The sequence below is a fragment of the Mytilus trossulus genome, chromosome 5 (assembly GCF_036588685.1).
Source record: "Mytilus trossulus isolate FHL-02 chromosome 5, PNRI_Mtr1.1.1.hap1, whole genome shotgun sequence".
Taxonomy (NCBI): Eukaryota; Metazoa; Mollusca; class Bivalvia; order Mytilida; family Mytilidae; genus Mytilus; species Mytilus trossulus.
Window position 1 is genome coordinate 41,328,761 of NC_086377.1, and position 25,237 is coordinate 41,353,997.

At 31.7% G+C, this 25,237-nt stretch overlaps 1 protein-coding gene across 3 annotated transcripts; it reads left to right on the plus strand.

Annotated features, from left to right (window-relative positions):
• Window positions 1-648: 648 nt before the first annotated feature.
• On the plus strand, window positions 649-20,963 carry LOC134718847 (collagen alpha-2(I) chain-like). 3 transcript variants are annotated; one of them, XM_063581642.1, is made up of 31 exons: window positions 649-736; window positions 2,308-2,322; window positions 2,695-2,712; window positions 4,576-4,632; window positions 5,873-5,932; window positions 6,528-6,590; window positions 7,129-7,185; window positions 7,611-7,787; window positions 8,180-8,233; window positions 8,705-8,761; window positions 9,004-9,057; window positions 9,485-9,520; window positions 9,860-9,928; window positions 10,502-10,564; window positions 10,912-10,965; window positions 11,521-11,547; window positions 11,857-11,937; window positions 12,439-12,492; window positions 12,899-12,952; window positions 13,327-13,407; window positions 13,824-13,931; window positions 14,245-14,379; window positions 14,644-14,778; window positions 15,084-15,164; window positions 15,348-15,509; window positions 16,375-16,464; window positions 16,762-16,806; window positions 17,501-17,551; window positions 19,421-19,461; window positions 19,898-20,240; window positions 20,582-20,963. In XM_063581642.1, exons 1-31 carry the CDS (start codon window positions 667-669, stop codon window positions 20,899-20,901), a joined length of 2,712 nt encoding a protein of 903 aa, XP_063437712.1. In that variant the 5' UTR covers window positions 649-666; the 3' UTR covers window positions 20,902-20,963. The 3 variants fall into 3 exon arrangements, with proteins under 3 accessions (XP_063437712.1, XP_063437713.1, XP_063437714.1); XM_063581643.1 differs by lacking the exon at window positions 4,576-4,632; XM_063581644.1 differs by lacking the exons at window positions 10,502-10,564; window positions 10,912-10,965; window positions 11,521-11,547; window positions 11,857-11,937.
• Window positions 20,964-25,237: the final 4,274 nt, after the last annotated feature.

Here is a 25,237-nt window from a genome sequence, read left to right on the forward strand (position 1 = left end):
AGTTACCCCTGCTTTGACAGATTGCAGTTCCACTACATTTAAAATGTTAGTGCATAGCATTAAATGCATTGCAAACAATACGTCTTTTTTGACATGTTTTTCGTTAATAAGAAACTAAAATAGTTGTAAAAGACAGGTATGTAGCAGTTTTAAGTATCTCCTTATTATAGACCTATTAAACTACTTTGTATGAATTAAATGTTTTCTACAAAAGTGAACAATTATTTATCAAGTTACGACAAATCTCTCCTAACACAGAATAGGAGCTTAGGCTTAAATTATGCAGAAATCTTACATATGGTTTTGTCCCCAACTGTTGCAAAAATGAATAAGTGATTCCTAATAATCAGAAGCCCTGGTGAGGGGTTGATTGGGTTAACATTTTGATACAAAATAAAAATAAAAATAAATTTTAATCATAATTTGGCTAATTTTTGGCAATTTTTAGATAATTCTGGACATTATTTGAGCTCAGGAATGTGCTGTATCAACATCATACAGAAATATTGCGTTTGAAAAATATTGTTTAAGACCTGTCCTAAATGTCCCCCTCCTTTGCTTAACTGTAGACGCAGTCAATTTGTACGCTCTTAGTAGAACATGTGACCATACCGAAGTATAAAAGCGATAGTTGTAAAATATTATACGTACAAGAACACCAGAACAATGGTCCATAATTTCCTGACTGTGTTCCTAGTAGCGGCTATTGCCCGCACAGGACTAGCCGGGAGCATCGGTAAGATCATGTTATTTTCGGATTTCAGATTTTGTTATATTCTATGATGTAAGGTAAGACGGGAATTGTACATTGTCATATCAGCCATAGACGATAAGTGTTTCACTGAATTGTCCAGTTACATTAATCCGGATTAATTCAATTATCTAATGGATTATTACTAATCAATAATTAATTTTCCGCTTGAATAAATAGAGTAAATTTTACTTTAAAAAATGATTGCTTTGTCTCTTTTACTTCAATTTTTTTAAATGTACTAAAAGATAACTTCATATTTGTTTAAAAATATATTTTGGCAAGTATATAGTTAGTAATATGAACAATATATAGAGTGAACACATACACTAAACTTATTTGGAAATCTAAATTTATTCAATTATTGTAAAACAAAATGTAACCTTAACAAACATTTCATCTTGACAACTGTGAGTAATTAATTGTTTATTTCTGATTAGTTTCATATTTTTAATGTAATGTTTTCCAGTCTATAAAAATTTATATTTCACAATTGAACATATCCATTTAAAATCTCGTTTATTCTACTTATCATTTACAGTTGGTTTAACTTTCAACATTTAATCTTCCTTAAATTGTAATTTAAATAATCGTGTATTTCACATCTGGAAGCTGACACGCCTTTATGCTAATATGAATTTGTCCACGTGGTCAAATATTGAATTTTATTTATCCCTTCAAATTGTGTTTTTTTCATTATTACTGTTGTTTGAATATAGTTCGAATAAATTCATGTGATAGTTTCTAATTATAGTTGTAATATAATTAAAAAAACGATTAAAAAAACAATCAAAAAGAGGTTAGTCTTTATTTATTATATCTAGTTTTTCATATACTTATACAAGGGGTGGCGCTGTGAAAACGTACAATCAGACTATCTTTTGAAAGACATCTACAAATTTTAAAACAAACATTCCATCAAAATTTTAATATGAAAACACGAAGGTTCGTTATTTAGATTTGTTTGTCTTTTTTTTAAGCATAATCAGAACCATCGTTTATCCTGCACGTAGAATATTAAGTTCTTTGAATATTTCAAATTGTATGCCTGTCGATAAGAGTATTTACGTGGTAAATGGTACTATTCAAATCACTGAAAATCTTCATAAAAATTCGATTCAATGTTATGTCGTCAGACAAATTCTAATATTTCGGATTTGTATCAAATCAAAAGCTTGAAAGGCTAAATTTTTGTATTTGGGTTCTCCAAAATAAACCACAATCTGTTTTTGATTTTATTTTATAAAAATGGGAAGGCTATGATATTATCAGATGTTTTAATAACAGGAAATACAACGATCCTTTATTTTTCGACCCTGATTTCAAAACATTGTTTTAAATTGAGCTATCCTAAGGGATATAGCTAAAATAAGAATTAGAAACAACAAAATGTTAAAATAGACAGTGTTTTATAAATTTGTTTAAAAAATTATGTATTAGTATTCGAAAAAAAACAACAGTTAAGTACTAATTATAAGTTGAGAAAACTCTACATATCATACATAATTAGACAAATATTAAGTAACTTAAATATTTTTTGTTTTCTTTTTGAACAGGATATGGCAAACCCGGTAAGTTATCTTTTATATTTATATAACATCTACAGTATCAAATAAAATAGTCCTGAAAATGCACAAGTATATGCCACTGAACGTTAAACATCCAACAAGCAACTAATCAATTTGATTTAGTAGTCGACAACAAATTTCAAATGACTTATGTTTAATGATAATAATACTTTATTCAGAAGCATTACAGCTTATAGAATATAATTGTTTACAATATGTGTTGAATGCAACAGTGTTTAAACTTAATTTATTTATCAAAAAATTAAATGAATGGAATTGAATTATTTTTTTTCAATCAGATTGTTATTTTTCGTACTTGACGTAAAATAAAACAGCAGAAAAATAAGTTTATATGTTTACAATTATCTATTTTAGGATACGGTGGTGGTGGAGGTAGGTTAACACTTAATCTTGTTTTAGAAGCTGGGTTTTGTTACATTTTTGTTGAATTATCTTTTTAAGGTGATACCTAACACTACAGGGAAATAACTCTGTAAAATCAGCTTAACGTTTTAGTTACGTTGTATTGTTAAATGAATATTAAGCTTCTCAGTGATCAAAATAAGTGTTTGGCAAACTGCTATATAACCAGTGTAATTTTTTTTATAATAAATTGGTTGGTTCAAATATTTTGAAATTTTTATATTTTTGTTAAAGGGTAAAGTTAATACCTTGTCAAAATTTTATGAAAATTAAACGAGCCAAACTAATTTAAATGTAGGTGTTGGGTACCACCTTAATTAGTTTAACTGTTAAATATTAGGTTTTTACAAAACGCTATTTTAAAAGTTTTTGAAAATTGGCTTATCAAAGTTTGTAAAATTTGTAAAAATTCGTGAGGCATAATATGTTGTTTATTGCATTGCCATTATAGTTAATCTTATCCTGAATATAAGTGAAAACAATTATGATGTTAGAAATACAATTATGACTTAACAAATGTTGAATTAAAAATTATTTTATATTATTACTCAGCAACAGAAACATTTCCTGGCGTAGAATTTATTTCTGGAGGAGGTATAGAAATTTGAAAAAAAAACATATGTATCAAACTATACACATTTTTATCCGCATATATTTATTACATATATCTGTATATCGTATATGAAGCATGAACACGTAGTATATTAATTCATATTATGCAAATTGCGGCAAATATGATGATATTTTAATAACGTTGCATTAGCTCAAAACACTTGAGACATCATAACACCTTATGAGCTTAAGTTGTGATTAATTCTAAACCACTTTTGAATAGAATGTTTAAGGAACTATACATTTATTTACATGTAATTGTAAAAAAAATCTATAGTAACAAAAAGGAAAATTAATAAGAGTCATGAGAGGGACAAATATCATATAATGCAAATCGGATTGTAACTTTACATATGAAAGACATGCTCTAAAGTTTACTAGCATTTCTATTTGTTGTTTACGAAGAAATTTCTTTCGTATTAACATATGTAATCTTCCATACTGGTATTGTCCGCAAAAAATGAAGCTTTTTATACAAAAGATTGTTTTTCAATGTTTCTGTTCAACAACAAAAGTTGTTTAACTTTATATTATTAAACATGATTCTTGAAGTCTAATCCAACACAAAAGTAACTTCTTAAAAATAACAATATAATGTTTATGACTAGAAAAACATACGGGACTACGCATTATGTACTTTAATCAAGTTTCTTAAGCGACTACTTGTTTTATTCGAAACATTGTCATTTTGCGAGCGCTGTAAATAAAGTAAAAGTTTGTGCGCACTATTCATTGTCATAAAAACACACAAATGATAGGGCATGCGCTTGTGCATGCACTATTTGTAGTTTCGTGGAATAATAAGATGGAGGATAGATTTTTGTATTTGACAGTTTGTTAAGTGATTTAGATGACCTTGACCTTTAACAAGCTGCAAGATAAAATCCCAAATCGTCTTGCCCTTTAAATTGTATCTTATAATCTTAACAGCTATAAAAATAAAAGAGCCATAGATTTCGAATAGTTGGTCTTACAAAATATATCCAATTTTCGTCAACATTTATTTTACACGTTCATTTTTGATGTGCCAAATATAATGAAAGTGACCAGCTCCATAAACGTTTCCGACAATCTTTTTGGCTGGTCCTTTTACCAGAATACAAATTCTGCCTATATCTGACACTAATCTTTTTTCGACATGCACTTCTAAAAAGCTATGGTCCAAATGGTTAACTATTTTTATTTCGCAAAATAATTCGACACGATCCCTCTTCCTTACAGATTTCTTTAACGGCCACGGAGGAGGTCATGGAGGTGGACACGGCGGCGGACACGGAGGTAATGAGGATCACTCTGTCGTGAAAGCATTAAGAAGTCCTCTTGGTCGCAATTTTTTTAAACGCTTTACTAATTATGTATTTCACTAGCTTATCATGAAGCGTTGCTGCTTAGCTATATTTGCAAACAGGCGCAGCACTGCTATCCTCGCTAAGGTGCTACATTAATTAAATTATATCAATATTAGTTTCAAATATATGGGATGTGCCCTCTATAATCATATATATTCATATATAATATTACGTTTTGGTTTTATTTGATAATTCAGTTATTATAACAATGTATCAATTGCGTCTATGCTTTCTATGATATGTATGCTTATTCAGAACGAAAAAAAGGAAAATACTTCCCAATACTTAACAGCTTATTTTGGCTTGAAAGAAAACGCATGAAGTATTCCACTGCAATGTGTTCTCAAATCATACACATATCCAAACTATATGATTTACTCTAAGCATGCAAAATATATACTCAATATTATTTTATCATTATGACTCTTATACAAAATGTTTTCAAAATGAGTCGATTCTTTATGATATAGGTGATGTGGATCTGAATGAATCACATTGACCAATTATTCAAAGTAACCATATCAAAAACCTTAATTTAACAATTAAAAGTTTTGGAATTCTTTTATACTAACACCTGTTTATACTGGTGGTTTTTGGGACTAAGAAAAATTACCGGATTAAACAGTTGGTCGGTTTATGCAGGTTTCTTGTTTGAAAGAAAGCTAAAATTTACCGAAAAAAAACTTTGGAAATCTATTACAGTAAAGCATTTCATTTACAAGAATTTGAAAAATACGTTGCAAATCCTTATATTTCAAATCTATATTTTAATGTTCAAATTTTGAATTATATAGATAACGGTTTAATCTTTATATTTGTTACGCTAAAGTATTGCCTTATTGTGAGGATATTTGAATCATTTTCGATAAAATTGTTAGAATGATTGTGCAATATTTGTTTATTGTATGGTAAATTTTTGCCTATTTTAGACTGATATTTCAATCATAATATTTCTTGTAGTTACATTTTAAAATCATAAGAATAATATTTTAATCTTTATATAATCTTTATAATTTTTATGGAAAAATGATTGACACTATCAGAATGATATTTGAATTATCATATTTCAAGGTGGTCACAGAGGATTTTAATCTTTTTACAATTTTTATAATTTTTATGGAAAAATGATTTACACTGTCAGAATGATATTTGAATTATTATATTTCAAGGTGGTCACGGAGGAAGTGCTTCAGCAGCAGCCCACGCAGCAGCAGTTGCAAACGCTCTAGGTATGTTGCGAAAATGATATTGATAGATGCTTTTGGTGCTTTTTTGTAAAATTGTTTGTTTTAAGATTGCAACACTGTGGTGACTGTTGTACCCATATTTTGGCTATTTTATTTGTTATGTCTGTTTTGTTCACGCATCGTTGTAAACGTAACGGAATTTGATGCAACTGTCATAACAATGAGAGGTCTAGCGCTGTAAAACCAGGGTTAAATTCACTATTTTCTACATTGTATATTGCCTGTATCAAGTCAGAAATATGTCAGTTGGTGTCCATTGTTTCATCTGTTTTGTTATTTGATTTTGCCATGTGATTAGGGACTTTTCAAATTGAATTTTCCTCAGAGTTCAGTATTTTTGTGATTTTACTTTTTGATATAAATAAATCGGTTGTATTAACATATTGTTTTTTCAAATGGTCAGAACAATGTTTCAATCTTTATAATTAAAATGGTAAAAGTGTTGCCCTATTAGAATTATCATTGAAACATCCTATTGTGAATGGTAACAATTTAAAATTGTTACAATAATATTTAAATCTTTATACAATCTTTTTAATTTTAGTGAAAATAAATGTTTGACATTGTTTTATTACAGGTGGCGGTGGAGGAGGAAGTGCCTCAGCAGCAGCACAAGCTGCAGCCGCTGCACGTGCTCTAGGTATGTTTATTCGAATGATTAACAACAATATAAACAAACAAAATATTGGTAACCTTCTGCTGTTGTTTTTTCTATGGTCGGGTTGTTGTCTCTTTGACACATTCCCCATTTCCATTTTCAATTTTATTTGACCAAATTGGTCAAATTTTCGAAATTTTCCATCATGATAGAACATTTTACCTTTGCAGACGATTCAAATGTTTTAGTAACATTTTAAAATCCTTAATTATAACAATAATACTAAAATGTTTATTATTTAAAAGGTAAATTGTTTGTCCTAATATAAATATCTTTAAAACATTATATTTTTATTGGTTACTTATGAAATTGTCAAAATAATTGTTCAATCTCCATATTATCTTTATAATTTATATTGTAAATTGTTTGCCCTATTATAAATATGTTATAAACATTATATCTTTATTGGTAACGTTGGAACATGATTAGAAGAATGGCACAATTATTAAACAGTCTTTATTGTTTTAATGGCCAAATGTTTGACATTATCAGAATGATAATTGTATTATTATATTTCTAGGTGGTGGTGGAGGTGCATCCGCAGCCGCCCGTGCCGCAGCAGCCGCAAGCGCTTTAGGTATGTTTATGCTAAAAATAGAATGCTTATACATTAGAAAATGGTGTGAAAGATCTTAGTAAAAGGAATGTGTTTAAAATTTTAGAGCTTATTGAGAAGGAGAATCAACTTAACGTAAAAACTTTTGTGAAATTTTAAAACGGTAATATAGTGTTGCCTCTTACTCTTACATATTATTTATCTTTCTATAATGCGAAAAAGCCAGTGCAACAGCACATGCCTATGTCTACTCAATTGTCAGTGGTTTTGGCAGTGCGTTGGCTGAAATAATACCAAATAGAAAAAAAGGGTTATTCCAAAAGTCGACTACAATAAACAAGAGACAATACGATGTTTTACCTAGAATAATGATTAACTCAATTTCATAAGACAAAACTCACTTTAAATCCTGAAAAATTTTTCAATGATATTTTGTACACTTACAGGAGGCGGCGGTGGTGGTTTTGGAGGTCTCGGTGGAGGTTTCGGCGGTCTCGGCGGAGGTCTTGGTGGAGGTCTCGGTGGAGGCGGCCTTGGCGGACTTGGAGGTGGACTTGGCGGAATCGGAGGAGGTGGACTCGGAGGAGGTGGTCTCGGAGGCGGTGGTCTCGGAGGCGGACCTGGTAAATAATATTACTTTTTTGCCATACAATATAGATTCACCGTTAGACATGTGTACCTTACATTGTTGTCATATTGTTATAACGTTTACCGTACATTATCGATACTCCGATATAAAACTTTATTTGACACATCATTATAAAGTTATAGTGAACAATATGGAGACATCATTATAAAGATTATTGTACATTATTGACACATCGTTATACAGTTTAAAATATATAATGTACAAATAATTATAAGGTTTTATCAAACAATATTGATACAATATCGTAAAAATTTACAGAACAATATTGATACATCAATGTATAGGTTTTGTCGTAAAGCGTTGACGAATTACTGTTAGTGCAACTGGTATGTATGCATTGTGATTCATTAAAACTGCCTATTACAGGAGGACTTTTGGGCGGCGGCGGCCCTGGTAGTGCAGGTGCATTCGGAAACGGAAGTAAGTAAATGTCATACTAACAGTTCGACACAAATGTTTTGCATTACATGTACTGTACGAAATGCAAAAAACGTATCACATAGGACTACTGATATCTTGTCAACTCATTATTTAAGACATGAACATTGAGTTTAGCATCTGTGTTATGATTAAACTTAAACAGAAACTATTCCTATATAAAAGCGTACATCTTTTGGTTATAAAATTAACAACATAACCAATGATTTTGGTGCAATTGCGATTTAGAAATAAAACGCATGAAATATCCACACAGAGTCATATGGTCAATTTGCTCAGACCTTCTTTATGTATTTTCTCTAAAACAAAACAACTCGAATGTGTTCCTATAAAATATGGCACATTATATCTAAACTACAGAAAAAAAACCAGCCTAAAATGGTATTTAATATTGATTTCTGTATTTAATATCATACCAGTATCCATCATTGTTTTGCTCTTTCATTTGTATAGATGCAGCTGCTGGACCAGGAGGCGCTGGTGCAAGCGCTAGTGCAGGAGCATTTGCAAGTATGTATATTTTCAATAGCAATGGCATCCCAGATATACGTTCGTCCATTCAAATATGTAACTTACACGAGACAAGAATGGTAATAACGCATAACTGTAATATAAGTTATATAAGTCATTGTATGTTTTCAAACAATTTTATGGTTTTCATACAAGTAATATGGAAGAATTATTTTTTTCATTTGACTGAGATGTATAAAAATATCATTAATATCATTAACAGTTATGTTGTGTTGTTTTAGCTGGCGGAGGAGGATTCCCCGCACCAGGTGCACCCGGACCACAAGGCCCAAGAGGTAAACATTATTTTAAATTTTCAGAATTTTGATAAGATGTTAAGTGTACTTAATTTGGAGTCATAATTGGTACAAGCAGATGCATTGCATGCAGATATTTTTCTAATCGTCGCGCGAAATAATATATTACATCTTTAAAGATAACAGTTGATACGCTAATTTTTCCTTTTCATATGTTTTTTTCAATTTATAGATTACTAAGTTGGTTTTTTTATCTCTGAATATCATATATTTTAGGCCTAAATTCTGCAACAAAAAGTAATTGTATTTATCAATTATGGATTGCATAGTTTCGGTAGATAAGAGAATATTTCAATAATGTCAATATTTGTAGAAACTTTTTTGTCATACAATCAATATCATTAATTAATTATCGCATATTCATAATTAATTAATACTTGATGGTATTTTTTGTTTACTTTATTAGGACCAGCTGGACCACCCGGTGACCCCGGACATGGTGGTAAGTATTTATTTCATTATTTGTAACGCTAATTTTGATTGGATAACGGCAATTTCAATCTCGATGGCATCAATTCGAATTAATTCTTTGAAAACATCCGCGCAAATAAAATCGATATATAACAACAGATAGTAGGTGTATGATTTGACGTTATTTTAAGACAGTCCATTAAATAGAATACCACTGCAAATGTCTTGCAAACGTGTGTAAATAAATGCTTTCGATAACGTACAAAGTTAACAATATTATGTCACATTTCGGTTTGAAATATATATCATTATTTTTTGATAATTAGCTCGACACCGCAGACTTTTTTTATCAATTCAATTTTGATTGTAGGACCACCTGGACCACCCGGACACTCGCCACAAGGACCACAAGGTTCCCGAGGAGCTCCAGGAGCACCAGGTACGAAATTATCTAATATTTTTGTGTGAAAAAGTATTAATCCATAAATATGTGAAGACACTTATAAGAATAATCAGAGTCAATTCGTATTAGGAAACCATAGTAACATAAAGGTTTGAATAAAGGTAAATGTTTGAGACAGAAAAAAACTTTCAAATAAAAACTTTGAGCTCAGGACAGAAGAAAGTAATAGCAGTGTACCTTTAAATATATATAATATCTGCTTAGCATATTCAAAATTTTATGACAATTAATTTCTATTGGTATTATCATAAGGTTCCATTGTGCAAAGAAAATGCTTAGCATGATTTGAAATAAGGATAAAACACTCAGAAAATCATAGAATTTGTTTTCTATTTACGTTGTTGGTATCTTGTATAATGTGATATAAACATGACATTAGGCTAATAATTGATGTACTGTAAGAACAGGTTTTCAACTGTAGAATGAATAATTTTGTTTTTTTATTCTAGCTCACCAGAAATAGTATGGCTTTAAAGATTGATACATTCTCTTAACCATAACATTTTCTGTTTCTGATAGTTTTAATTGGTTTATATTGTTGATTTTTAGGTGAACAAGGAGCCAATGGCAGCCCAGGACAACCCGGAAATGCAGGAGCACCAGGTCAACCAGGTATGTAACGGAACAGGTTTTGTTTCTTTATTACTGGATACAAACTTGTTGCTATGAGGACATAAGGGTCATTGATTCAAAACATTTAAAATTTACTTGTTTAAATTGAACTTCTAAAATATTTAGACATGCATCAAAAAAGCTGTGTAAAATATGTAAGAACCTAGATTAACAAGATGAGTTTTATCTTTTTATGTTGAATTGTTAAAAAAAAAGGTTCAAGCGATAAATCAACTTAGCTAAGGGATTAAATAATTCACAAATTTTTAAATGATTAGAGGCTGATCAAACCAAGCTTAGGAATCTTTGTGAATAAAATAAGATTTCTATTTATTACTCCCTTTAAGGTGCACCTGGCCAAGCTGGAGCACCAGGAGCAAGAGGACCATCAGGAGCTGCAGGTATGTTATAATACAGCAGTTATAGTACTATATGTGTTTCAATTGTTTGTATATGACAATGATTTTTGAAATATAATGGTTATGTATTTCTCTCAATTTTCTATACGTGCTTTGTATATTCACACTCTTCATGCTATAAAGTTTCAAATTTCTATACATTTGTTGTTCAATTTGAATTATGATAATACATAACAAAAAAATATGCTTTCAAATTTGAATAACAGGTATTCAACGTCTTTATTTGATAAGGAACAAAAATAATCTGTTATTTCAGTAAATAAATACAACAATCACAATATAAATATCCAACAGACAATATTTTGTTGAATATCAAATTTCATTTTCAGAAAATAATTTTAAAATGTTCTCAAAAGCATTTTCCAAAACGTTTTAATTGGTTCATAATGTCCGCACCAATCTCAATTCAACCAATAGCATACCTATGTGTTTATTTTGAATCTGTTACAATACAATTACACATAATTGACTAGCTTTTAAAACGAAAATATTTATATAAATATTTGTTGTAATCGAAGTTTAATTTTGATTTTGTAGGACATCAAGGAGCACAAGGAGGTGTCGGTAAGTTGAACTAAATGTTTCATGTTTGAATCCTGCAGGTAACATGTGACGTTACCACGTGACATAACGATAAAAAAAAATCTCACTTTCATGACAATGGATATGTATTGTTATTTTTCTAGTTCAATGACGTGATTCGTATCTTTTTTATTCATTACCATGATTACCCTTATTAGAAACAATTTAGTTTAAAAAATAAGTTCTGTAACAAAAATTGATTTTGCTTGAATGTAAGTGATTTGTCATTCTCTAAAATCAAACGACAATGTTTTTACAAGACAGATGCGTTACTAATTCATTATCTTTTAGGTCAACCCGGATCTGCTGGACAACAAGGAAGTGCTGGACAACCTGGAGCCCCAGGAAATCCAGGAGCACCAGGATCACCAGGTAATATATAGTAAACTTTATTTAATAACCAAGTCAAGTTCACTAAATTTAAGAAAACATATTTATAATTTTAAACAAAACACAATTGGCATTAACCATTAAAATGTCGATGTATGTGTATTATAAAAAACTGTTGCAGTTGATGCTTGTCAAAATATTAAAAATATATCTTTGTTGAGCGCAATAAATTATTACAATCGCTAAACATCACGTGATGATGAAATGATTATCGATAGAAATTTTTAAAATTCATCACGTCAAGAGTTCATGTCAAGATTATATTTACAAAAAAAACAGACATACAAACAACTATTAATTCCACACACACTCATTTCGTTTTACTTATTACCACAATCTAGACAACGATCAAAAACAAGTGACGATTGCCTGCATAGCCTAATTTGTGTAGCACCGGTTAAGGTAAACGTATATCTATCATAATTCTAATATTGTTAATTTATCAAGGTAAGCTTTAAAGGATTTTTCATAATTTGTTTTTAGGACCAACTGGACAAGCCGGAAGTGTCGGAAACGTCGGAGGACCAGGAGAACGAGGTAAAACTAATAATTTAAAGTGAAACAATGTTCACACGTAACCTCAGGAATATATTATCCTACCTTGGTTTTTTTAAACAAAACCTCGTAATTGCGAGACATCAATGCTCTTCAAATTTGCCTTCAAATTTTAAGTCTATTGTATACGAAATGAACGTCTATTGTATACACTTATCAATGTGATAACCTTCATGATTTTGGTATGTACTGGGAAAACATTATGTGTCCAAATGCAAATTATCGTAGATAAAGGACAAATCTGTTTTACAAAATAACCAAGTTCACGGGTCCGGTAAGTAATAAATGTATAAAAATATTTCTTCATTATATTAAATGTTTTGTATTGTGCCTATAAGGCAGAAAGTGTTCAAATCATTTCTTAAATTGTCAAATCATTACATTTTAGGTGCACAAGGATCAGCCGGACCACGAGGTATTCAAGGCAGACCAGGATGCCAAGGTAAATTGAAACACTATATGCATGTATTATTACATTTACTAATGACTTATAAGCTATACAATTCGAATTTTTGGTTCTTGTTTTTTCCTTGATAACATTTAAAATTGTTATGGGTTTGTACTTTAAAAGATAGCCTTTAAAATCATTTCTTCAATAGAAAAGATAAATGTATAAAATAATAATTTTCTCTATGTTATTTACATACTTTAGCATCACTCGTTTAAAGAGTTCGTGCATTAATCTCAGATTATGCTGGTTATCTTTATGCGTATCTTCCGTTATCAATTTATAAGATTTGAACATCAATTCATTACTGTTGCCTCAATTTGGAAATATTTACACAACGATGTAAATTTCTTCACGTTTTATTACAGGACTTCCAGGACCAAAGGGACCAGATGGACCCCAAGGAGCACCTGGCAAACCTGGTGCCGATGGACCAGCAGGAGTTAGAGGTAAAATTTAATTTATTACACATATTCTCATTTCCTATTTTTGAACAGGTAAAACAGAACATTGCTTATGAACGGTAACTTCTTACAAATCAAAGCCAGTTCAAAACTATATTACCAATGAATAATGAAAAGATATTTGTTAGCCAAAAACGATAGTTTTTCTAGAAGAAAAAAAACATATAATGATATACAAATGTGTCTAAATGATGTGGATTTAAACAAATAATATATTTCCAAATCAAATAGAAAAAACATTAAAGGCATAATTTTATAATGTGTTGCACATTTTTGAATTGAAAACGACGTCATTTCTTTATTTATATTTTTTATTTTTAGATAAACATATCATTACATTTATTAAAACAATTAATACTTTTTATTTGCATTCTGACTAAAATTTACTTTTTATTGTTCAGGCCCAATTGGACCAGCTGGTGGCAAAGGAGCAACAGGAGACAAAGGAGCACCAGGTGATGTTGGACCAGAAGGACCAGAAGGACCAGCAGGTGGACCAGGACCAAAAGGTAAAAGACTACATATTTTATTACGTCCTACCAAGATAGTATATATGGAGCAAGTAACAATAATCATGAAATATGATCCGTTTTGAGATTAACAACTTGAAAAAACATTTTGACTTATACATAAATAGTTCATTGATTCAACACCTTCGACATTTTGATTGATAACATTGAATCAAAGGTCCATGGTTGGTAATTTGTATGGCGAGTTTTGTTTTATGCGCACCAATACGACCCTCAACTTGACAAAGTATGAAACATTTAATTTTGTTTGTTTACTTTCGTACTGAGTTTAATAACTCTTTTTTATGTTAAGGACCAACCGGACCACAAGGAGCAAAGGGATCCCCCGGAGAAGATGGAGAACCAGGAGGTGAAGGTGAACCAGGAACAAAGGGAGGTGATGGTTTACCAGGACAAGCCGGACCACGAGGAAATGCTGGTCCACAAGGTTAAAATTATTTACTAATGTCATTTGCTATCTTTTCTTTATATTTTTGACTTTTTGATAAAAGATTGTTTCTTATGTTTGTTTGAGGAATGTCTTTGTTGAAAATTATTTCCTATATTCCCTTGATCTTTTTGATGAATGCCTAATTTTAACTGAGAAAATTAGGTTGAAAAGAATGGAAAAAAGAATATGCGAATTGTATCATTAAAAATATAGAAAGTAACTTTGTATTTGCTTACAATTTGTATATTTTATGTAATTCAGGACCAGAAGGACCAGTCGGAGACAAAGGTGCTCCAGGAGAAGCTGGCGGACCCGGTGCACCAGGACCACACGGCCCACAAGGACCAGCTGGTGAACAAGGAGACCTCGGAGAAGTTGGACCCGCTGGTGAAGCAGGTAAATATTTACTTGTTTTCATTGTTGTTCTACTGCTTTCTTTTGTCATTATGTTTTTTGTTCATGATGTATGGTGAATATTTTCGATAGAAAGACATTGGTTCTTAGTTTTTTTTTTGTGTCATTTCATTCTTATCATAGTTTATTTTTAGGTCTCATAAAATTCATGTTCAGGTTTATTGTTTTACATACGAAATATAATCGTCAATTTCGTTAAATCAAGTGGGTCTTGATATATATGTAATATGGACATTCATATAGACCGGAGAACCAATTTGTAATTTGTTTTCTTTTAAATTTTACAGGAGCTGCAGGAGTTCCAGGCGCCAAAGGAATTCAAGGAACAGAAGGAGAACTTGGACCAGTCGGCAAAGAAGGACCATCAGGTAATCATTTTTAATAACCTCTAATTTTTAAACTGGATCCTTACTTTTTAGTTTCTATGGTTTATAAACGCAACAGATAAACTAATCAACAATGACAAAGCATTATTATTTTTGATAATAAAAACTTCTCAGAGATATATATAGAGAGAACTATTGTTTATCAAAGTGATTTTCTTTAATCAGGAGAAGCTGGAGATAAAGGTAGACTCGGACAAAAGGGACCTGCCGGAGAACCCGGACAACCAGGAGAAGAAGGCAAACAAGGAGATCTTGGAGCACCAGGAAATAGAGGAGCAACTGGTGTTGGTGGTGTCAAAGGACCAACCGGATTCCGAGGAAACAGAGGTACAGTCTATATAATTACTTTTTACTCATTATGCAGTAATTCTTCGTTACAGAATCTAAAGGAATAAGGGTTATTGCATTGGTCTTAGCCAGATGAGAAATAAAAGTCAGAGTAAAATTAATGGTTGGAGGTTGAATTCACATTGTTTTTAATGTGTTTAATCTATTTTAAAGTATTTGTGTACGTTTTTGTATATATTAGACCGACCGTGCAAGGACTGTATAGCCAGTCAAGGTCGTTAAAAACTTCCATTTGTATACATTAGATTCTGAAATGGTAAATAACATGAATATTGTTTCGTTTCATTTTTTGTTTCACTACTTTCCTTGTTACATGATGCAGTGCAAACAAAATATTAAATATGAGGTATTAAACATTTTGATATGAAAAATCCACTTCTTACGTATTACAAGGCCGAATAAGTTAAAGCTGTAAACTTAGTAATTTGTTACAGCAAGATTGCAATAAAGATATTGTTACGTTAAAAAAGGAGGCCGAATAATCTGTCGTTCAAAAGCTTTTTGGGGGGGTTGGTGCTTTTGTGACACACTAAAAAAGAAAGCTTGTGAACGACAGATTATGTCACAAAAGCACCAACCAAAAAAAAAAGCTTTTGAACGACAGATTATTCGGTCTAACGTATTACAAACACATTTTATAATTCAACTTTAAAACAAGATATATATATATAGTGTTATAACTTCAGACGTTACATTAAAAAGAATCAACTGAGGCAAACGGATTTCGACTGTTCAATGAAAATACTCAACAATGGGTTACAAAAAAATATGTCACATATATGACTTGTGTTAAACGGAAATATAAAATGTTATTACTTATATCGTTGTAACTTTAAAATTTAAGGTAAATCCGGAAATGCAGGCAGACCAGGTAGACCAGGCAGAAATGGACCAAGAGGACCAACAGGACCACAAGGTCTACGAGGAAACCAAGGTATTTACTGTTTACCTGTTGCAGATAGGGTTAAAGTTATGAATAGTACCGTGAGTTTTGAACAGCGGTATACTACTGTTGCCTTTATTGCTATTCGTTTGTTAGGTTGATAAACGTTTAGATTTGTCAGTTCATATTGAATGACTCTTCTTGAAGAGCCTTCGAGTTCTATATTGTCTTTACAATTAACTTTCGTTTGATTTCACTAGTATTTCTTTAGTATCCACAATTTGATCTCGTTTGATTTCACTTCGTTTATACTCCTTTTCTATTTACAATTATTCCTTTTGATTTTAGGAGCTGATGGTGAACAAGGAGGATCTGGCGTCGGTGGAATTGGAGGTCAGTAAAGGTTATATATTACGTCATTGAATTTGTTTAAAATTTTCAGCAAATACACATAATGCTTTAACGTCGGAAAGAAAATGGTATAAAATACTACTATTCATAGTGTTGCATTCAGCTTTAAATCATTCATGGATCTACGTGTTTGGTCTCGTAAAATATACGAACGATTACAACTAACAATAAACGAGCATATTGTGACATCAAATCGAGGCTGTTCATCTCATACTACATCAATATACAATAGGGGTGAAATTAAATTCTAGATATATAGTAACATATATTAACCCCCTTACAAATACATGAATATTAACATTATTGGATTTAATAATAGAAGCTTACTTACTCTCCCTGTTTGACTTGAAACGAACAACTGTATTGGTTCCTACTGACAACACTTTCTTAATCGGTCCAATCAAGTCAGTCGTACTTTCAGTGTTTATGAGGGTTTTTTTATCCAGCAGGAACATGTTTAATATTATGCTCGGCCCTATTAACCGGTTGAATACACATTAAATTAACTAAATGTGTAGTTGATTGACGATTTGCGTATATTTGATTAAATCTATATAATATATCACATGCATTCATGTACCAAAATAAATATTAAAAGTATCATTCAAATCATATATTATTTCAAAAGTTTGCAAGGTATCACGTGTTAAAATATATCCTCATATATTTTTTACAGGAACCATTCATATTATTGTTGATGATAATGGTGCTCGATTTGGAGACTTCGGTAGGTACCATTTATATTCAAATGTGTATTGTAAAAGAGCGTTTGCTGAAGACCGGGTTTGATTCCGCCAAGTACAATTTTTTGGTTTACTGATCCATCAAAGGTATCAATACCATGGGTTATTTGAGAGCAAGTGGTATTTATTGTGTTTCAATGTGAAATGTTCTGTTAATGACATGCAAACGAAAAATTGTAAAAAAAATGTAAACTTAAATGATATTTATAAGCATTAAAAAACGGAATTACATTTGAATTTTTGCATTACAGTTCAAAAACAGTCTAATGTGTAACATTTAAATGTCCCTTTCTCTATTACTCAATAGATCACTTGACACCAGATTTTTCAGCAAACGCTCTATATTGAATGCTTATAACTATTCTATCAATGTGACCCTTTGTTTAGAAACATATTAATTTAAAAAAGTATTGGAGCTGTGATTAATACATTCAATTCATTTTTTCTTTTGGCACAGAAAGTCAACATTTCAATGATTCATTTTCAAATATTATTTGTAAAAAGGGTTGTTTTTGTTTTTAATAAATTGACTTTAGATTTATACAATTCATCACGTGGTCAGCGCAAACAGTCATTCCTATACATATGCAATATGATTGTTATATCATAGCGCTGCATACATTTTACTTGAACAAATATGTTTATTCAGCAGAATCATACGCTTATTATGCTTAGATCGATACAATGCGCTTCATATGCTCAAATTGGTACAATTGCGAATGCGCAATTCATTACCATACGCTCATTTTGTTCAAATCGTTATTAAAACGATCCAAAACGGATTTTAATATATGTGACAGACATTGTCTTACTTATATATCATTCATGTCACATAGAGATACTCCCATATTCAAGTTAATGTGATAGCCGCCATTTTGTGGGCTACATTGAGCTGCCTCTTTAACGAAAATAGAGCAAATGGGGAAAACATATGAAAAATAGAGAAAATGACCTAGCAATTAACAGAATAAACAAGGAATTATCTAGTTTCAGATCCTCATGTAAAACGATATTGAACAGTAAAAGATTGTTTTGACCTTACAGAAAACCTGTTGTTCTTTTGTGTGGGGGAACAAATCAAACCAAAATTGTATTAAAAAAACATTATTACCTTGATAACACAAAATGGACTTGCTTAAGTTGATTTAGTCTTATTTTAATCTCGGAAACGTTTAGTGGCCTAAAGTTGTTAACATCTTTCCTTGTCATTTGTTCTCTGTTTTGTGGTACTTTCATGAAACCAAATGATCGAACAGTACTGAATTATCTGCAAAAAAATATCTATAATTTTTTTTTTAAATAACCGACACTCTGAACAAAGTGATAATATTTAAATCCTTGTTTTGATCAGAATGACCACTCAAGACTACAGAGTTTTTTTTAGTAAGGGAATTTGAGAATTAAGTTTTCAAGAGCATTTTTCTCTCTTTGTATCTGATGTGTCGTTGGCAGTCATCCCACAATTCCTTATTTTATATTACTTCAGGTATTTATACATGTTTTACTTACTATTGGAATGCATTTAGGGTACTCCATCTGGCCTCTTGCAAACGACCTTGCATCATACTAGCTCGATAGTATCAGAAAAATAAATCAATTTTGTCTGTCAGTGGTTTATTTGATACGCATGCGCTGGCGCTTAGCTGCAATTAGAATGCATTTTGGGAAAAGGCACAAAATTGTGAAGTAACGTTGCATAGGTATTGCAAATTCGCCTTGTTGCGCGTGCCTATTTGCCGGTTTAAGCAGATCGATTGCGTTTGCTTTGCGTTCTAAGCTGAAGTGTGACATACACGTATGACATTGTAAGCCCGCGCCTAGCTTCATTAAGGAGTTGTCATTTTATTTTGCAGCTGATATAACTGGACCAAACAGCAATGAAGTCAACATGCAGGTAAGTCTTTTACCTAACTAGTTCATTCATTTATTTTCGCAGGTACTAATTTTCGTTGAATAAGTAAAAAATTTCAAAATGTTCATACAAGCCTTCAGAATTTGAGTTATTTGTTAAATATCTAATTTCCTGATCAACCCTAACATAAAAAAAAATGTATGAAAATTGGTATCCCAGGAAAGTAATGAATCACTAGTAATCTCAAGTAACACATATTAATCAATAGTAATATATTTTTCAACTTTCTTCAATGTATCAGTTTAACTTTTTGATGCCTTTATTAACATTTCAAACTAAATATGGTCTTAATAAATTTTAATGATATATATAATATAGTGTGCTTATATATATTTCATATATGCTATAACGCTTGCAAGAATTACGCTAAAAACATTATTCGACATTTATAATAAAAATCCTTTTCTATTTGTTATAGCTTGTACGAGAATTCATTGGAGATCTTGATACATTCCTGAGCTTGAATGGCCCAGGTGGACCAGCTGGAGTCGGTGCAGGAGAAGGTGGAGCCGGAGGAGCCGGTGGTGGTGCCGGTGGAAACGGTGGTGGAGCCGGTGGAAACGGTGGAAACGGTGGTGGAGCCGGAGGAAATGGTGGACTCGGAGGTGGAGCCGGAGGAAACGGTGGACTCGGAGGTGGACTCGGAGGTGGATTCGGAGGACTCGGTGGTGGACTCGGAGGAGCTGGTGGACTTGGAGGAGTCGGCGGTGGAGTCGGTGGACTCGGAGGACTCGGAGGACTTGGAGGATTAGGATTTGGAGGTAATTAATAAATACTATTTTTAATTTGTTAGAAAATGTTGCTTAGATTCGTACTTCATTTGCAACCAGATGTTTCAGCTAAAGAGTGCAGATGTTAGTAACTACTGTGAACAATTACATAATACATAAACACTAATATTTTCATGAATTGTCTCATTGGCACTCATACCACATCTTCTTATATATCTAAATATTATATTTTGTTAAATGTTTATCAAATACAGGAAAAGCTTTTAATGACTTATAATTTCGGCGAGTTACTTTATTAGTGGTCCTTCAATTAACCAATAAAGAAAACAAGTGTATACACAAATACTTTCAATATTTATTTTTATTTCCAGGAGCCGGTGCAAGTGCAGGAGCAGGAGCAAATGCAGGAGCAGGAGGTGCTGGCGGTAGTGCTAGTGCTCATGCCCATGCACATGCCCATGCATCATCAGCAGGCGGACTTGGAGGAGGATCCGCTCACGCACATGCTGCAGCACACGCACATTCAGTAAGTCACGCCGGAGGATCACACGCACACGCAGCAGCCGCAGCACACGCACATGCCGTATCTCACGGAGCATCTCTCGGAGGATCTCACGGTGGATCTGATGGAGGACACTCACTGCACTACAACGACCCATTTTATGGCAACAAACATAAAGCCGACTATTAACTTTAAATGAACTATATTGTAAATGAATGTTTTATTAGTAATAAAAAGTGCAAGTTCCTAAATATGTGTTTGTGATATCAGTATTCAGTGCACCAAATTGTTTAGGTTATTTCGAATCAACCGAAGACATATTATTCTCAATACTAATAATTTCGTTCTTAATTCCATTTGTAAGGAATAAATTTTGAAAAAACATTGGTAACGTCACGATCACATGACAAAATTATGTTAATGAACTGATAGACGAAACACTTTCAGCTAATCAGAAGACGTGTAACATCTAAATTAGAATAAATAAGTAATAAAATGTGCAAGTTCCTAGTATGTATTTGATATCAGTATCCTAACATCCAATTACAGAGTCAACAATATATTAGAAAATGTCGGCTTTTACAAATATATAAAAGTACATGGTAGAACTGTCATCGACATTACATTTAACACTTCTTATTTCAGTAAGAATGTTGTGGCTTCTTGTTCCAATCATCTGTATCAGCTTTTCTAATATTAGATATATTTACACCATTGTGTAATTGTGCTATGAGCATGCTTCGTACTCTTGTCGTTCATTTTTGCTTATGTGCTTTGTCATTTTGTCTTTCTTACTTTTTTTGACACAGTTGTTTGTTTTTATCGTGACATATCGTGACACTATTTTAAATGATGTATCCTAATTTTGTGACATTTTCACTTATAATGCCTGCTTGTTTTGTTCACACTTGGTTGTTAATATAATGGAATTTTTAGCAAAAGTCATGCAAGCGAGAGATTTAGTTAAACTTTAAATCAGGTTAAATCCACAATGTTATACAACATCGGGAAATGTCAGTTAAAAGTCGGTTGACATTTGTTTGAGCTTTTGAGTTTGAAAAACGAGAACCGTTTTTTGACAGATTAAATGGGTTTTTTTTGTATAATTTAGAATCAATGGACGTTGTAACCAAAATGTTTAACCCCGCCACATTATTTATGTATGTGCCTGTCCCAAGTCCGGAGCCTATAATTCAGTGATTGTCGTTTGTTTATGTGTTACATATTTTTTTTCCTTTCATTTTTTACATAAATAAGGCCGTTGGTTTTCTCGTTTGAATTGTTTTACATTGTCTTATCGGGGCCTTTTATAGCTGACTATGCGGTATGGGCTTTGCTCATTGTTGAAGGCCGTACGGTTACCTATAGTTGTTAATGTTTGTGTCATTTTGGTCTTTTGTGAATAGTTGTCTCATTGGCAATAATACCACATCTTCTTTTTTAGAATGTTTATTGGTTAAACAATATGTAGCTTTACTCCTTAATAGATTTTTAATTTAGATGAGGAGATTCTTCATATTCATTCTTAGAGAAAAAATCCTGACAATTTTGTTTTGAGATATTTTTAATTGTAAGCTTTATCACTGTTTGAAACTAAGAGTTCAGACAAGGAATTTAAAAAGTGTAAATTTAAATAGAGATTTTTAAAAAATAGCCCTGCTGTGAATTAAATAAAATGGACATTGGTCCTAAGTATTTGCCCATCTTTACTTCCTCTTTTGAAATAGAACATTCATAGTGACATGTGTCCTTTTTAAGACCAATATTTCTTAGAATGATTTGTATATCAAATGTTTGCCATGCAATACTTTATTCATTCCGTTTTCCTTCTTTGTGCGTTGTTGTGATGTTGCATTAGCTAGTTATATTATGTGCTGTTTTCAGATTGTTATTAACCCTTTCCAAGATGATTATCTGTACACTCATTTGTAGGGACGTTTGAGATCTTCATAACAATATTTTTTCAGAAAAAGAGATTAAGATGATGATCGATATCTATAGTTGTTCAAAATTTATATCTAAAACATCGACATTTCTTGGGGATGGTGTATGGATTTGAAAACATATTTTATAGTTTTTTTTTAAATTGTAGAAAGCATTTTTGAAAGAAGAAAAAAACCAATCACAGCTGCTCAGATTAAAATTGCCATGGACACCTTAACCCTTTTCGCACTATTTATGTCAACGCCTTTAAGTTTAAACTCAAATTTAGAATGGAAATGGGGAATGGACAGCAACCCCTCAAAAAAAGTATACCGTAACTTATTTAGTGAAAGTGGACGTCAAACCAAACTAAAACATATAAATGAACTAAAAGTTAAAAAAAAAAAACATACAGTACTTAAAAAGACCAGAAGTTCCTTATTTGGGACATGCACAAAAATGAGGCGAAGTTTAACAGACTTCATTGGGGTTGATTTTTGCCTAAATATAATATACATATATTCATTTTCTAGTTTTCGTATAAATTGAATGTATACACCTAATCGCTATTTATTCCATTCCGGATAAGTTCTAAAATTACACAACTTTTTCATCCAGTTGAAGCTATCTGGGATCCTGTTTAAACAATTCACCATGCATGCTACTTTTTAATGAGACCTGTTTAAACTTCCGTAAATACTTCAAACAAAATATTTTTTTACTTCAATTTTGATTTTGAAAAAAGTGGATCATACTATCTTGATGATCACTTTCTAAAGTTTTTTCTCCCTCAGCTCACTACTGATGACCTAAACAGGAAGTTGTATACATGACTAAATAGCGATAAGGTGTATTAGCAAGTTGACAAAATCCTTCTTTTTTCCCGTCCTATTTAAAATGAGATGATGCCGCTTGAAGTGATGGATGGCAGCATTTTAAAAAGGAATCACGATTCACTTAAGATTAGCGTATCAACACTTGGGTGAATGTTCTAACGATATCATGAATTTTCAGTCGGTATCATAGTGGAGCTCTACATGGGGTTGCTCTGAACATAATCAATTTGCGAATCTTTGCAAGACGGTAGAAAGTTTTCAGTTTATTGCTACAAAACAAACGAAGTAAAAGATGGTAGACAGTTACCAGACTAAATCTCTTTTTATATTGGACTTGCCTGGTTTCTTAAATACCTAAGATTACCAGGTCACGTTTAGCAAGCTAAATCGAATGCTGGGCGGATGGCAAACGCAGGAATTGTATTAAGTAATAGTTTTATAAATCTGTTGTAAAATTGGATAACAGCTTAGCTTTTCAGTGCACATTTTCTTTTGTAATAAATAAAATGATCTTTATTAACATTTTCGAACATATCAAAATTAACCAAAGATGTGAGCTGAATACATTGTGAGTTTTTTTTTTAAACCCGTGCTGATAATGATTAGTAAACCAAAAATGGTCTAACATTTGTGTAGACTTTTTGTTTTCTAGTTTATTTTCCATGGTGTTGGATTGCTGTATTATTTACGTGTTCACTTCTTCTCCTTTTATATATGTTTGTGTCTACAACAACGACTACTCCGACATTCGAGACGACATCCCATTTAAAAAGACATATGGCCTTTCAAAGTATTCACAGAACGGTTAAGATAACATTGAGAACATATTAACATTAAAAACACATTAACATTGAGAACACATGTACATTAACATTGAGAACACATGTACATTAACATTGACAACACATGTACATTAACATTGAGAACACATGTACATTAACATTGAGAACACATGTACATTAACATTGAGAACACATGTACATTAACATTGAGAAAAAAAGATTACAAGAATTCCTATTTAATACCCTCTTTTTATTTATTTGGCATTTAAAACTTTTTATTTCGAATATTTCTGGGGAAATCTATCATACAAACATGATGCATGTGCAGTTAACTCGATACCGGCATTCATCGGTCAATATACTGTCTTTGAACTGGCCTTCAGTAACTCTTTTTATGTTTGTTGTTTGTTTGTGTTTCGTAGTACTGATCAATTGAGTTTAGTAATTTGCAACCACTTTTTACAGTTTGTTCTTGTCGTTTACAGTCACAATAATGTAGCAGGTTAGGGGAGTATTGGGATAGCAGAGATGTTTAACATCGCCACAATTGTGTTCCAGCCCCCAAGTCTGGAGCCGTTGATTCGGTATTTGTCTTTGTTCTTTGTCTGTCATATCTGTTTTCTGTAAATTTTTATAGATCAGGACGTTAGTTGTTTCCCAATTTGCTTTTATTAGCTATCTATATGGTATGTGTTTTTCTCATTGTTAAAGGCCATTAGAGGAACTATAGTTAATCTCATTGTTCATACACCAAAATAAAAATAACGTTACGTTATTGGTTGAATTTCTATTGTTTATCATGTTTTAAACCAATCACACTGTTTTGGTGAACGCTTTTGAAAATATTACCCAGAATGCAGTAGATTCTGAAACTTCGAAATACCTTCCGTCATTTGTATTCTGGTAAATAATTGTAGCACTTGCAATCATGTCATATCTTCTCACTTTTATTTATTAGCAATGTCCTGTTTGATATATATTAAA